The sequence below is a fragment of the Geotrypetes seraphini genome, chromosome 19, assembly GCF_902459505.1.
Source record: "Geotrypetes seraphini chromosome 19, aGeoSer1.1, whole genome shotgun sequence".
NCBI classification, from domain to species: Eukaryota; Metazoa; Chordata; class Amphibia; order Gymnophiona; family Dermophiidae; genus Geotrypetes; species Geotrypetes seraphini.
Window position 1 is genome coordinate 30,435,726 of NC_047102.1, and position 12,718 is coordinate 30,448,443.

General features: G+C 44.6%; 2 protein-coding genes across 8 annotated transcripts in view; both read right to left on the minus strand.

Annotated features, from left to right (window-relative positions):
• The window catches only part of LOC117352039 (anoctamin-3-like), a 115,557-nt gene that overhangs the window by 27,016 nt on the left and 75,823 nt on the right, over window positions 1-12,718 (minus strand). The window lies entirely within an intron of this gene.
• Window positions 2,690-4,453, minus strand: LOC117352042 (nitric oxide synthase-interacting protein-like). The gene is made up of 3 exons (XM_033928049.1): window positions 4,227-4,453; window positions 3,245-3,386; window positions 2,690-2,902 (listed from the first exon to the last, which is right to left on the minus strand). The coding sequence occupies exons 1-3, from the start codon at window positions 4,401-4,403 to the stop codon at window positions 2,898-2,900; spliced, it is 324 nt and encodes a 107-aa protein (XP_033783940.1). The 5' UTR covers window positions 4,404-4,453; the 3' UTR covers window positions 2,690-2,897.

The window sequence follows — 12,718 nt, forward strand, 5'->3', positions numbered from 1 at the left end:
ATATGATAGAAATGTTTAAATACCTATGTAATATAAATGTGCATGAGTCGAGTCTCTTTCATTTGAAAGGAAACTCTGCAATGAGAGGGCATAGGATGAAGTTAAGAGGTGATAGGCTCTGGAGTAATCTAAGGAAATACTTTTTTACAGAAAGGGTGGTAGATATATGGAACAGTCTCCCAGAAGAGGTGGCGGAGACAGAGACTGTGTCTTAATTCAAAAGGGCCTGGGATAGGCACGTGGGATCTCTCAGAGAGAGAAAGCGATAATGCATAACGCGGATGGGCAGACTAGATGGGCCATTTGGCCTTTATCTGGCATCATGTTTTTATGTTAATTATCCTGGAACCACAACCCTCAGAATTTTCTGATTCTGGACATGTTATGTCAGGCAACAATGATATACATCTTGGTTTAATGGATTCGATATATTTATTATTATGATTATGCCAGTTCATTCATCTGCCACTCTTGAGGAGGGCAGTGGATAGGAAATGAGGCACTTATGCGCCCCTTTTCCGCCCCAAATATTCTGTGACATGCTTCTTCTCAGGAGGCACCAGCCCAAGGTCCTGTGCCTGGATAAGCTCCCTGTTAGCACTGCGAACAGAAACGGGTCAAGTGTAATGGAAATACACAGAAAAACACCTCAGCGGGACAGGATTGGCCCATCAGAGTTCCCAATATCGATTCATCTTTTATTTTTGAAATCCATTTAATCATGGAAATACCCTCTCTAAAAATACGTAACAGCATGATGTTCTTCCGAGGAACTGGTACTCTTCTCCAAACTCCAGGAGCGTCGGGTGCACATTCCCATCCCTTCTGCTTAGGCTCCCACCGCCCCCGTCCAAGGGCATCAACACCAATGGACTGACAAAAGCGTATTCGCTTTTTCTCTTCCTTATACTTCTCCTGCCTTGTTTTTGATTTAAAATTCAAACAACCAGTGGGCTGATGGGAGGCTGCATCACATTTTCTCCCACTTATACTTCTCCTTCTCCTTACAGTCTAAATTAGATTGTCAGCACTTCTGAGCAGGGACCGCCTTTGTATTTAAATCCCCACATGAACTGGACTGCAATCATAGACTCTGACTTCTAAATTGTTACCTGAATGCATCTGAAATACTGTTCCCAGGAAAATTAACAACATTCTTTGTAAGAGTATCTGTCTGTGCTATGCAGTTATTTAATTATACTATGTATGCTGATCTGTAACCCATTCTGGGCTCTTTTGGGAGGATGGGCTAAGCAACCAAATAAATAAATATATAAATAAAAACAAAATGCATCTAAAGAAATTTTGTGCTGGATTTCAAATCTTAGATTTATAGGTGTTATTCTGGATAGCGCCACAGGAGGGCGCCAATTACATTTGAAATAACTTTATTTATAAGCTCAGTGCTGTCCTCCTGTGGCCATTTCTCAGAATACAGGTATAATCGCTTAATCATTGATATAAATTTACAGCAATGTTCACTGCACCCCACCTTCTCTGTCCCTCCTCAGACCGGCCAGCTAGCTGGAGGTCTTCTACCTTAAACATTCTGGAATTTATTTTTACCTCTCGCTTATCTATTAAAACATACAAAGGGCAGTAGAAGGATGACAAATGTTCAGTATATTAACTCCTTGCTTATAACATCTTAGAGACATGTATTTTGGAGGCATTGTGCCACAACTGCCAAATTGCCCAGATCCAGAAGGGAGATCATAGGTCAGTTCTGGGTTTCTGACAGCCTTATCCTTGATATCTTTGATTTTCAGCACAAAGTTCAGTGGGTAAAAGCAGGGACTACGAATCCCATAGTGCGTTAGGATGGAGGTTCAAAACCAGGACTGGCCTAAAGGCTCCAGCCCTGAACTGGGAAACTTGGTAGACCTGGGATCGCATTCCAGCTTCTAGGGAAGACTCCACAGCAGGGGTCTCCAAAGTCTCTCCTCGAGGGCCGAATCAAGTCAGGTTTTCGGGAATCCCCCAATGAATATCCATGAGATCTATGTGCATGTAATACTTTCAGTGCATATTCATTGGGGAAATCCCGAAAACCTGACTGGATTCGGCGCTCGAGGAGGGACTTTGGAGACCCCTGCTCCACAGCTTCTACACAGCACAGGCTGCTTCAGTAGCCATCCTGAGGGCTGGTCTAGCGAGTCTCAAATGACCGTGGATTTGCTGCTCCATCCCAGGTCGACCAAACTGATTCAGTCCTGAATTTTATCCCACTGCGTGCAGAGACTTGTTCTAATTGTCCACTACTTTGTCTTGAGGCAATCAGCATGGCATTCAGTGGGGATAAAAGGTGGACTGGATCCATTCGTTAACTAATCCAGAGAGGGATGGAGACTTTGAATATTCCTGTGTTTCCACTGCATTTGAACTGGGTCATACAGGACATCACCGTCTCTTAGCTAATGAGGCTAAAAGCTTCCCTGGGCTGGACAGCAGTAGCACCAGGTCTTCAGGGCGGTGGGAGCCTAAGCAGAAGGGATGGGAATGGTAGGAAATTCATCTTTAATTGATGCATGGAATGCGCTCCCGAGGGAGGTGGTGGAGAGGAAAACGGTGACAGAGTTCAAAGAAGCAGAGGATCTCTAATCAGAAAATAATGGTATATATTGAAGAGCTAAGGCCAGTACAGGGCAGACTTGCACGGTTAAGCACACTACCAGGCAGAGCTCTGGGTTTCTGGCCAAGAAATATCTAAGCAAAAGGACCATTTGGGTCTCTATCTGCCGTCATTTACTATGTTACCTTGTTTTGAGCGACTATTGAAAAGGTGTGAGCTAAAGAGTACACAAACACACACACTGCTGCCATACAATATAACTCCCAAAAAAGCAAGAATTGACAGGCTCTTCGCTGACTAAAGCAGACTTTTGCACTGGCCATTTTCAATCTGGAAAATAAAGAGGAACTACGAGTTAAAATAATCAAAGAAGCAGAATTAAGGTCTGTACATCAAGCTCTGTTCAGGCAGGGGATTCATTGCCACATCGAATACAAGCAAGGATGCCCACGCTTTTGCGCCCAAGTAGCATATTTTCTTGCATGGAATGCGTACGTTTTTTACGTACCGCGTACACCCCCTGCACACTATATGAGTGGGTGTATTTTCACATAGCCAATTTGCCCATGTTTACATGTGTACAAATATGGGATACCCCTCGGGATGTTGGACAGCATACGAAGCCAGCTTCAAGCATGAAAGATATAGTCTGAATTTTCTAAGTCACAGTACCTGGCAATGCGGTCAAAGGGTTCAGAGGTTTGAGGACAATGGACATTTCTTTCTCCAGAAAGCCTTTCACTTGCGACTCTTTGGCTGCTTTGCTCAGCTCCTCTTGCTCCGTCTTCAGCTCGCTCCTCTGCTTTTCATATGCCTGCACAGCCAGAAATGGCAAGGAGAAGGAAAAAAAGTAACCCAGGACACCTTCCCCCTCAAGCACCCAAACTCATCCGTCTCCTCACAGAGATGCCAGTGCTGTTATAAAGTCCTCAGACCTATAATAAACCTTGGAAGGGACTTGTCTCACGTGAAGACTCTCGCCTCACAATTTGCTTGCATGGAGAGAGTGTTTCAGGTCACAAATACCCCGATGTACTTTATTCCTCATATAAATGTTTTTCAAATATAAAAGTTACATCGGGGTATTTGTGACCTGAAACACTCTCTCCATGACCAATGACAATACAAGCAAATTGTGAGGCGAAAGTCTTCACGTGAAACGCGCCACTACCGAGGTCTTGAGGCTTATCGTGAACACTACTATTTATCATTTCTATAGCGCTGAAAGGCGTATGCAGCGCTGTACATTTAACATTCAATAGACAGCCCCTGCTCAGAAGAGCTGACAATCTAATTTGGACAGACAGACAGGACAGGACATCACAAGTAAGAGGACTTTACAATAGCGATGGGATTTCTGAAATTGTGACTCTGAGCCCTCGCTTATGATCCTCCCAGATATGCGGCAGGTTTCAAGCAGGTATGAGAATACCCCCACTGAAAGCTCATTCATGTGTTCATGCCTTATGTGGGTAAAACCTAAACTCTCCCCTACCCTAGCCAACTGCATCGGTGCTTTTCAATAGCGATCCCTCACACAGCCATACTTTCTCTTTCTAGTTCTCAGCATTCACATCGGCAAGAGTCCTCACAGCTTGTCTAATAACACGCCACTAATTTTGCCCTCTAGGAAAATCAACCATGGCCAACGTACCTTCAGCTGCAGGGTAATCTCCTTCTTCTGGTGCAAAATGTATTCCAGGATTGCTTCCTTCTCATAGATGTAACCGTCAGGGCTAAGGAAAGGAAGATAAGAGAATGTTCCACCAGTCATCACACCACCATCACACAAGCCTAACAAAACAGGAGATAAGTCTACTTGATGGTCCATTTGAAACACCTGCCAGAGGCCTCACATGCATTCACTTCTATCATCCACTTGAACCTGAATAATTGTTTCTAACGTGAAGTACTCACAATCACCACTGGATCATCCCTCTGGTACTGCTATGCCAACATTAGACTCTATTTTGATCCCAGAAAAGGATAAATATAAGTTCCGAAAAATTCCTACTGTGAAAACCTGGTTGGCTCAAGGGTTGTGTGCTGGGTTAGCAACTGGAGGCTCAGGGTTTGAGCCTCAGGTAAGGAGTAGGTTCAACTCTATTTTGTGTCAACTACTAGGATTTGAACAAAGAAAAGGATAAATATAAGTTCCGAAAAGCTGTTAGTGTGAAAACCTGGCTAGCTCAACGGTTGAGTGCTGGGTTAGTAACCGGAGGTTGAGGGTTCAAACCTCAGCTAAGGAGTAGGGCTGACACTGCTCCAAGAGGAGAGGCTGAGGGTTCAAGAGAAGAGGGTAAGAGGAAGTTAAGGGTTCAAATCTCTTTTTTTTTTTTTTTGTCTGTGTCAACTGCTAGGATTTGAACCCAGAAATGGATAACTATAAGTTCTGAAAAGCTCTTGATGTTTAAAGAGTTGTGTGCTGGGTTAGTAACAGGAGACTGAGGGTTCAAGTCTCAGCTAAGGAGTAGGGGTTGATACTGCTCGAAGAGAAGAGGGTAGTTTTACTCAAATGTAGTCCATTCATAGTAAAAAGTAGCAAAGGTTATTCATTTTCATGAAGTATACTTAAAACACAGAGATACCCAGCCCCTCCTACCCCTGGTCTGCCTAGTCCCCCCCCACCTCTTCAGGATCTATCTAACCTCCTTCTCTGTTTCCACCTAGTTTCTGACAAACCCCCCCCCCTTCAACCCATCTACTTACCAGCTCTGGTCCCACCTAGCCTCTGGCTAAGCTGGACTCAAACCCACAATCTCCTGTATCAAGTGGAAGTGCTTTATCCATTGAGCCACCAGTGAGGCAGGTACTAGATGCTTTCGGTTTCTTAACTTTAAACCTTTCATGCTTTGATTTGGATTTTAAAATACAAAATCCTAGCACGGGAGTCGAACCCAGGACTCTTTGGTGCAAGGTAGCAAAGCTTTCCTCTAGTCCACCACTGGACTGATGAAGTTTGGCTCTCTTTTTCTCCACCTTATACTTCTCCTTCCTTGATTTGGATTAGAAATGCAAAAATCCTGACACGGGAGTCGAACCCAGGACTCTTTGGTGCAAGGTAACAAAGAATTCCTCTAGTCCACCAATGGACTGATGAAACCCCGCTCACTTTTGCTCTTCTTATATTTCTCCTTACTGGATTTGGATTTAAAATTCAAACAGCCAGTCAGGGGAGTTCAACCCAGAACCCTGTTCTGTAAGGTAACAAATTTTCCTCTAGTCCACAACTGGACTGGTGATGGTTAACTCAATTTTTCTTCCTCCTTATAGGTCTCCTTTCTTGATTTAGATTTAAAATTCAGCCAGTCAGGGGAATTTAACCCAGGACTTTTTCTTCTCCTTATATTTCTTCTTCCTTGATTTGGATTTAAAAATCAAACAGCTGGGGGGACAGGTGTTGAACCCAGGACTCTTTGCTACAAGGTAACAAACTTACCTCTACTCCACGACTGGACTGGTGAGAATGGCTTCACTTTTTCTCCCCCTTATACCTCTCCTCCCATCATTCTGGTTTCACATTCCAATAACTCATGAAATAGGGGATTTAAACCCACAACCTTTAAGCTGCTTCACACCCACCCACAGCCACCAGCTGCTTCATGTAATGATGATAAATTTTCTCCCTCTTATATCTCTCATTCCCTGATATGAATTAAAAAAATTCAAACAACTAGGCAGGGATTGGACTCGAACTCAGATCTTTTTGGTAGAGGGTAGCAAACCTTTCCTCTAGTCCATCACAGGAACTGATGAAGTTTGGCTCACTAACAGCTAATGTAACATTGTGCTTTTTTTCAGTTTTTGGTAAATTGGTCTCTGAACCAATAGCTTCTTCCTGAATCCCTGTACTAATCCCAGACTTTAAACCCTCACACCTACGAATCCTCTGCGCTTATCTCAGACTGTACATAACATCAGTGGAGAGCCTTGGATTGGAGAATAATCCCATCACTTGAGATCTTTTTTTATTTTTATTTTTTTTATACTTTAGGTATACTGCAACAAATCTTGGGAAAAAGATGAACAGCTGAGGTGATCAGTATTTTGTTTGAGTTTTTTTTTTGTAAATCCTACCACAGTAGATTAAACACAGTCAGTGTATTTATCCAGAGAGGCAGACAGAGCTAGTGATATTCAAATACACTTAGAAACTTCTTTTTATTGTCTTAACCCTATATCTGGGTAGTTCTGTGGTTATGAATATATAAAAAAAAGACCCTCTGGTAACTGAGTAACACTGGGGAAACCTCTCACTCTGCCCACAGACCACCGTGGCATTACCTGAGAAGCACTGAGGTGATTTATAATAATTTGTCCAGATAATTGCCCTCAATCAGCACAACTTTTCCCAGTTACCAGGTGCTGCTTTGCAGATAACTTTTTGTGGGGGAGTTATCAACATCTATAACTTCTCCTTCCATGATTTGGATTTAAAATTCAAACAGCCAGTCAGGGGAGTTGAGCACAGGACTCTTTGGTAAAAAAGGTAACAAACCTTTCCTCTCGTCTACCACTGGGCAGATGAAGGATGGGTCACCTTTTCTCCCCTTTATACTTCTCCTTCCTTGATTGGATTTAAAATTCAAACATCCTGGCACAAACCCAGGACTCTTTAATACAAGGTAACAAAGCATCCCTCTAGTCCACCACTGGATTGATGAAGGTGGGGTCACCTTTTCTCCCTTTTATACTTCTCATTCCTTGATTTGGAATTAAAATTCAAACAGCCAGTAAGGGGAGTTGAACCCAATACTCTTTGGTACCAGGTAACAAAGCTTTCCTCTAGTCCACCAAAGAACTGATGAAGAGTAGATCACGTTTTCTCCCCTTTATACTTCTCCTTCCTTAATTTAAAAAACCAAACATGCAGGGATGGGAGTTGAACCCAGGACTCTTTGGTGAAAGGTAACAAACCTTCCCTCTAGCACACCAACCAATGGACTGACAAAAGCTTATTCGCTTTTTCTCTTCCTTATACTTCTCCAGCCTTGTTTTGGATTTAAAATTCAAACAACCAGTGGGCTGATGGGAGGCTGCATCACATTTTCTCCCACTTATTATTCTCCTTCTCCTTACAGTCTAAATTAGATTGTCAGCACTTCTGAGCAGGGACCGCCTGTGTATTTAAATCCCCACATGAACTGGACTGCAATCATAGACTCTGACTTCTAAATTGTTACCTGAATGCATCTGAAATACTGTTCCCAGGAAAATTAACAACATTCTTTGTAAGAGTATCTGTCTGTGCTATGCAGTTATTTAATTATACTATGTATGCTGATCTGTAACCCATTCTGGGCTCTTTTGGGAGGATGGGCTAAGCAACCAAATAAATAAATATATAAATAAAAACAAAATAGCTTGAAAATAAATAAAACTTTTTTGAACTTAAAAAAAAAAAAAATGCATCTAAAGAAATTTTGTGCTGGATTTCAAATCTTAGATTTATAGGTGTTATTCTGGATAGCGCCACAGGAGGGCGCCAATTACATTAGAAAGAACTATATTTAATAGCTCAGTGCTGTCCTCCTGTGGCCATTCCTCAGAATACAGGTATAATCGCTTAATCATTGGTATAAATTTACAGCAATGTTCACTGCACCCCACCTTCTCTGTCCCTCCTCAGACCGGCCAGCTAGCTGGAAGTCTTCTACCTTAAACATTCTGGAATTTATTTTTACCTCTCGCTTATCTATTAAAACATACAAAGGGCAGTAGAAGGATGACAAATGTTCAGTATATTAACTCCTTGCTTATAACATCTTAGAGACATGTATTTTGGAGGCATTGTGCCACAACTGCCAAATTGCCCAGATCCAGAAGGGAGATCATAGGTCAGTTCTGGGTTTCTGACAGCCTTATCCTTGATCTCTTTGATTTTCAGCACAAAGTTCAGTGGGTAAAAGCAGGGACTACGAATCCCATAGTGCGTTAGGATGGAGGTTCAAAACCAGGACTGGCCAAAAAGGCTCCAGCCTGGAACTGGGAAACTTGGTAGCCCTGGGGGGTCGCTTACCAGCCTTTAGGGAAGACTCCACAGCTTCTGCACAGCCATCCTGAGGGTTGGTCTAGCGGGTCTCAAATGACCTTGGATTTGCTGCTCAATCTCAGGTCGACCAAACTCATTCAGTCCTGAATTTTATCCCACTACTTGCAGGGACTTGTTCTAACTGTCTACTGCTTTGTCTTGAGGAAATCAGACTGGCATTCAGTGGCGATAAAAGGTGGACTGGATACATTCGTTAACTAATCCAGAGAGGGATGGAGACTTTGAATTAGAGAGTTGCGCGGGGACAGAAATCCCACCCGTCCCCACCCGTCCCCGCCAAAGTCCCACCCGTCCCCACCCGTACCCATGAGGAATCCCACCCGTCCCCACCCGTCCCCGTGAGGAATCCCTCCGTCCCCACCTGTCCCCGCGAGGAATCCCCTCCGTCCCCACCCGTCCCCGCGAGGAATCCCCTCCGTCCCCGCCCGTCCATATAAACTTCAGAAATAGTTATTTCATTTAATTATGCTACTGAATTAAAGGCTCTGGTAGAAACCCATTTACAAATAAGCAAAAAGACTTTATTAATTTGAAAATATTAATTGGGAAGAATACATACTTTGCAAATGGGTTTCTACCAGAGCCTCTAATGTTTATAAATTTTTATCAACACAACTAATATACTACTTTATCCTGAAGCAAAATAAAAAAAAAGAAATATAATTCTTTTCCTACCTTTGTTGCCTGGTTTCTGCTTTCCTCATGTTCTCATTCAATTCCTTCCATCCACTGTCTCTCTTCCTTCTGCATCTTCCATTTGCTCTGTTACTGTGCCTCTCCCTTTCTTCCCCCTTCCAAATTGGTCTGGCACCCATCTTCTTCTCTCCGCTCCCCCCATAGTCTGGCATCTGTCTTCTTCCCTGCCAGCGTCTTCTCCCTACTCTCTCTTCCCCATTTCCTTTCAGCGTCCTTCTCCCCCCATCTTCCCCATGTCCTATCCGCGTCCTTCTCCCCCCTCTGTCTTCCACATGTGCTTTCAGTGTCCTTCTCCCCCCTCTGCTTCCCCATGTCCTTTCAGCGTCCTTCTCCCTCTCTGTCTTCCCCATGGCCTTTCAGCGTCCTTCTCCACCCCCCCCCCGTCTTCCCCATGTCCTTTCAGCGTCCTTCTCCACCCCTTTGTCTTCCCCATGTGCTTTCAGCATCCTTCTCCCCCCTCTGTCTTCCACAAGTGCTTTCAGAGTCCTTCCTCCCCCCCCCCCCCCCGCCCTTCCCATGGCCTTTCAGCGTCCTTCTCCACACCTTTGTATTCCCCATGTGCTTTCAGCGTCCTTCTCCCTCCTCTGTCTTCAAGTGCTTTCAGAGTCCTTCCCCCCCTCCTCCCGTCTTCCCCATGGCCTTTCAGCGTCCTTCTCCTCACTCCTTCTCTACCGCCCCGGGTGCAGCACAGCCGGCCAGGTCCCCTTACTTTTGTGGCACTTCCCCGACCGACTGACAACAGCCCCGGTCCGACAAACCTCCCTGCCCTTAACTGCGAATCTAAATTACCTTATTACAGCTGCTGTAAGAAGATAATTTAGATTCGCGGCTACAGGGCAGGGAGGATTGTCGGACCGGGGCTGTTGTCGGTCGGTCGGGGAAGTGCCACAAAAGTAAGGGGACCTGGCCGGCTGTGCTGCAACCGGGGCGGGGTGTGGCGGGGCGGACCGCCCCCTCCCTTGGTAGCCACTCGAACCGCGAGGCTACTCTCCTCCTTACCTGCACTGCCTGCAGCACAGAGCCAAACGGAAGTCTTCCTGACTTCAGCGCTGACGTCGGGAAGACTTCCGTTCGGCTCTGTGCTGCAAGCAGAGAAGGTAGGGAGAAGAGCCGCGCGACTGAGTACATCCAGCCCCGCAGGAACCCCGCGACCCTCGGAGATGTCCCCACGGGATCCCCGCGACCCTAGGGGGCGTCCCCACAGGATCCCCGCGACCCTAGGGGCGTCCCCACGGGATCCCCGTGACCCAAAGGGGGAACCCGCGGGATGCCCGCGGGTCCCGCGGGATTCCTGTCGTCCCCGTTCCCGTGCAGCTCTCTACTTTGAATATTCTTGTGTTTCCATTGCATTTGAACAGGGTCTTGAATTTTAAGGTAACTGCGGTTTAGAAATAAATTCTTATGTTGTTATTCCGGAGTTTTCTTTCATTTGCATAAGTCTCACCTCCTGTACATTAATGCTAAGGAGATATTTAAACGTCTCTATCATATCTCCTCTCGCCCGTCTTTTTTTCCAGAATATACTTGTACATATTAAGTTGTCTAAGCCTGGAGGGGGGCGCTGTGGAGCCCGATTAGTATGGCTGCTTGAGACGTGTGCTCCTGCTCATTATCAAGAATTTAGCAACTAACAAACTTGAATTCTGTGCACACAACCTTTCAACGAACAAATTCTGATTTTGGAAAATCTGCTTTATTGTCTGCTGATTTCATAGCTTTACTATGGCTGCTAGTAAAGTTGGAAAAAGACATAAACCGGAGCCTACCTCTCCTTCTAAAGCTCCACTTCCAACCTCTGATGAAACCGATTCCAGCTCTAAGGCTATAATGGATGAATTGAAATCTTTAAAAGAGCTGCTACTCGATACCAAGACTGAAATCAAAGAAGATATAGAAGCTCTTTCGTCTGAATTTATCTCTTTCAAAACACGAGTCCTTGTACTTGAAACAAAGATGGACGTCGCTACCAACAACGTGGCAGAGCTGCAGAAGCATGTGAAACGCATTACTGAACTTGAAAAAGATATGGAAGATGCAAATAACAGATCTCGTCGCTGTAATTTACGTATTCTTGGTCTTCAGGAAGGGAACAATGATAAGGATCTACTATCTTACCTCACTGTCCTTATTCCGAAGGTATTGGATATAACTTTTGATAAAGATTTCGAAATTGAGAGAGCTCACCGCGTGCCCTCCCATCGGCATGGCGGCAACAAGTTCCCCAGACCAGTAGTTATCAAGCTCTTACGATACCAGCAAACCCTTGAGGTGCTGCAAAAAGCTAAACTCAAAGCTCCGTTAATGCACGAGGGCCAGTCACTACTTTTTGTTCCTGATCTTAGTAAGACCACAGCACGTCGGCGCAAACAACTACTGGCTTACCGACCTCAACTAAAGGCAATGAATGCTAGATTCGGCTTGCTCTTCCCTGCAAAAATGAGAGTAACCTACAACAACCAAACGAAAGATTTTCTGGAACCGGATGATCTTGCTGCCTTTATAGAACAAGCCTGTCCTACTCCCATTAATAAGGTGTAATTCCTGAACCGTGCCTTGCTTCTTGACCCGCATGATTGCCTTGGCGTGTGGCTCCTTTCTGCTGCTTTCCGCTTGACTTCAGACACCATCGGACATTGTGTGTTGGACTTTGCTGTAATGTCTCTCAGTACTCTCTTTATTGTTTACTTTCTCTGCTGAGCGCTGTCCCAGTATTTTCTCTGGACGAGCAAGATGAAGATCAAAGTATCAAACCTACTTTCACGTTGCCCTCATCTACACTAACTGTTTTTCTGCCATCGGATCGTCTTTCCCCGCTCACTGAACCGAATCTCTCAACTGGTGATCTCAACCTGTCTGGACAATTAGTTTGATTCGTTTGTTTATTAGCCGGGTGGTTTTTCCTCCTGCTGTCTTTTGTGTATATGTTGTTTGTCTACTTCCCCCCTTATGTGTCTGCAAAAGCAGATTTGCCTGCTGTTATACAAAACCCGATGTGTGCTGTAGGCTTATATTTATAGGGTTATTGTTTATTAGTAATAGGGTGTTCATGTGCTTGAGTCCCAGTCTCCTTAGATCTGTATCTTTGTGTTAATTATGCTTTTCTTTCTTTACTGTCTACTCAGTATACTTTTGCTGTTTTCTCACTATTTCACTCTCAATGACGTTTTCCCTCCTGCATAATCAAGCTTTCTATTACTTCTGCGCTATTGGCTGGCTCCTGTTGTCTCTCTAGTGTTTCCACGCCCACTTGCTAATGTTCTCCCCGCCTCTCTGCTTTCCTTTTGCTAGCTGCATTTCGTCATCTCCTGCCTTATCACGTTTCTAGTGTTTATCTTCTAGCTGCTACTCTCTCTCCCAACTTGGAGTGCAGGTAAATATGCTTGCAAGGGTCCTTTTCT

Coding starts and splice junctions, on each gene's coding strand:
- LOC117352042 (XM_033928049.1), bottom strand. CDS start 4,403: ATGGACCATCAAGTAGACTTATCTCCTGTTTTGTTAGGCTTGTGTGAT. Junction 3,387..4,226: donor AGATTACCCTGCAGCTGAAG/GTACGTTGGCCA, acceptor CTGGCTGTGCAG/GCATATGAAAAGCAGAGGAG.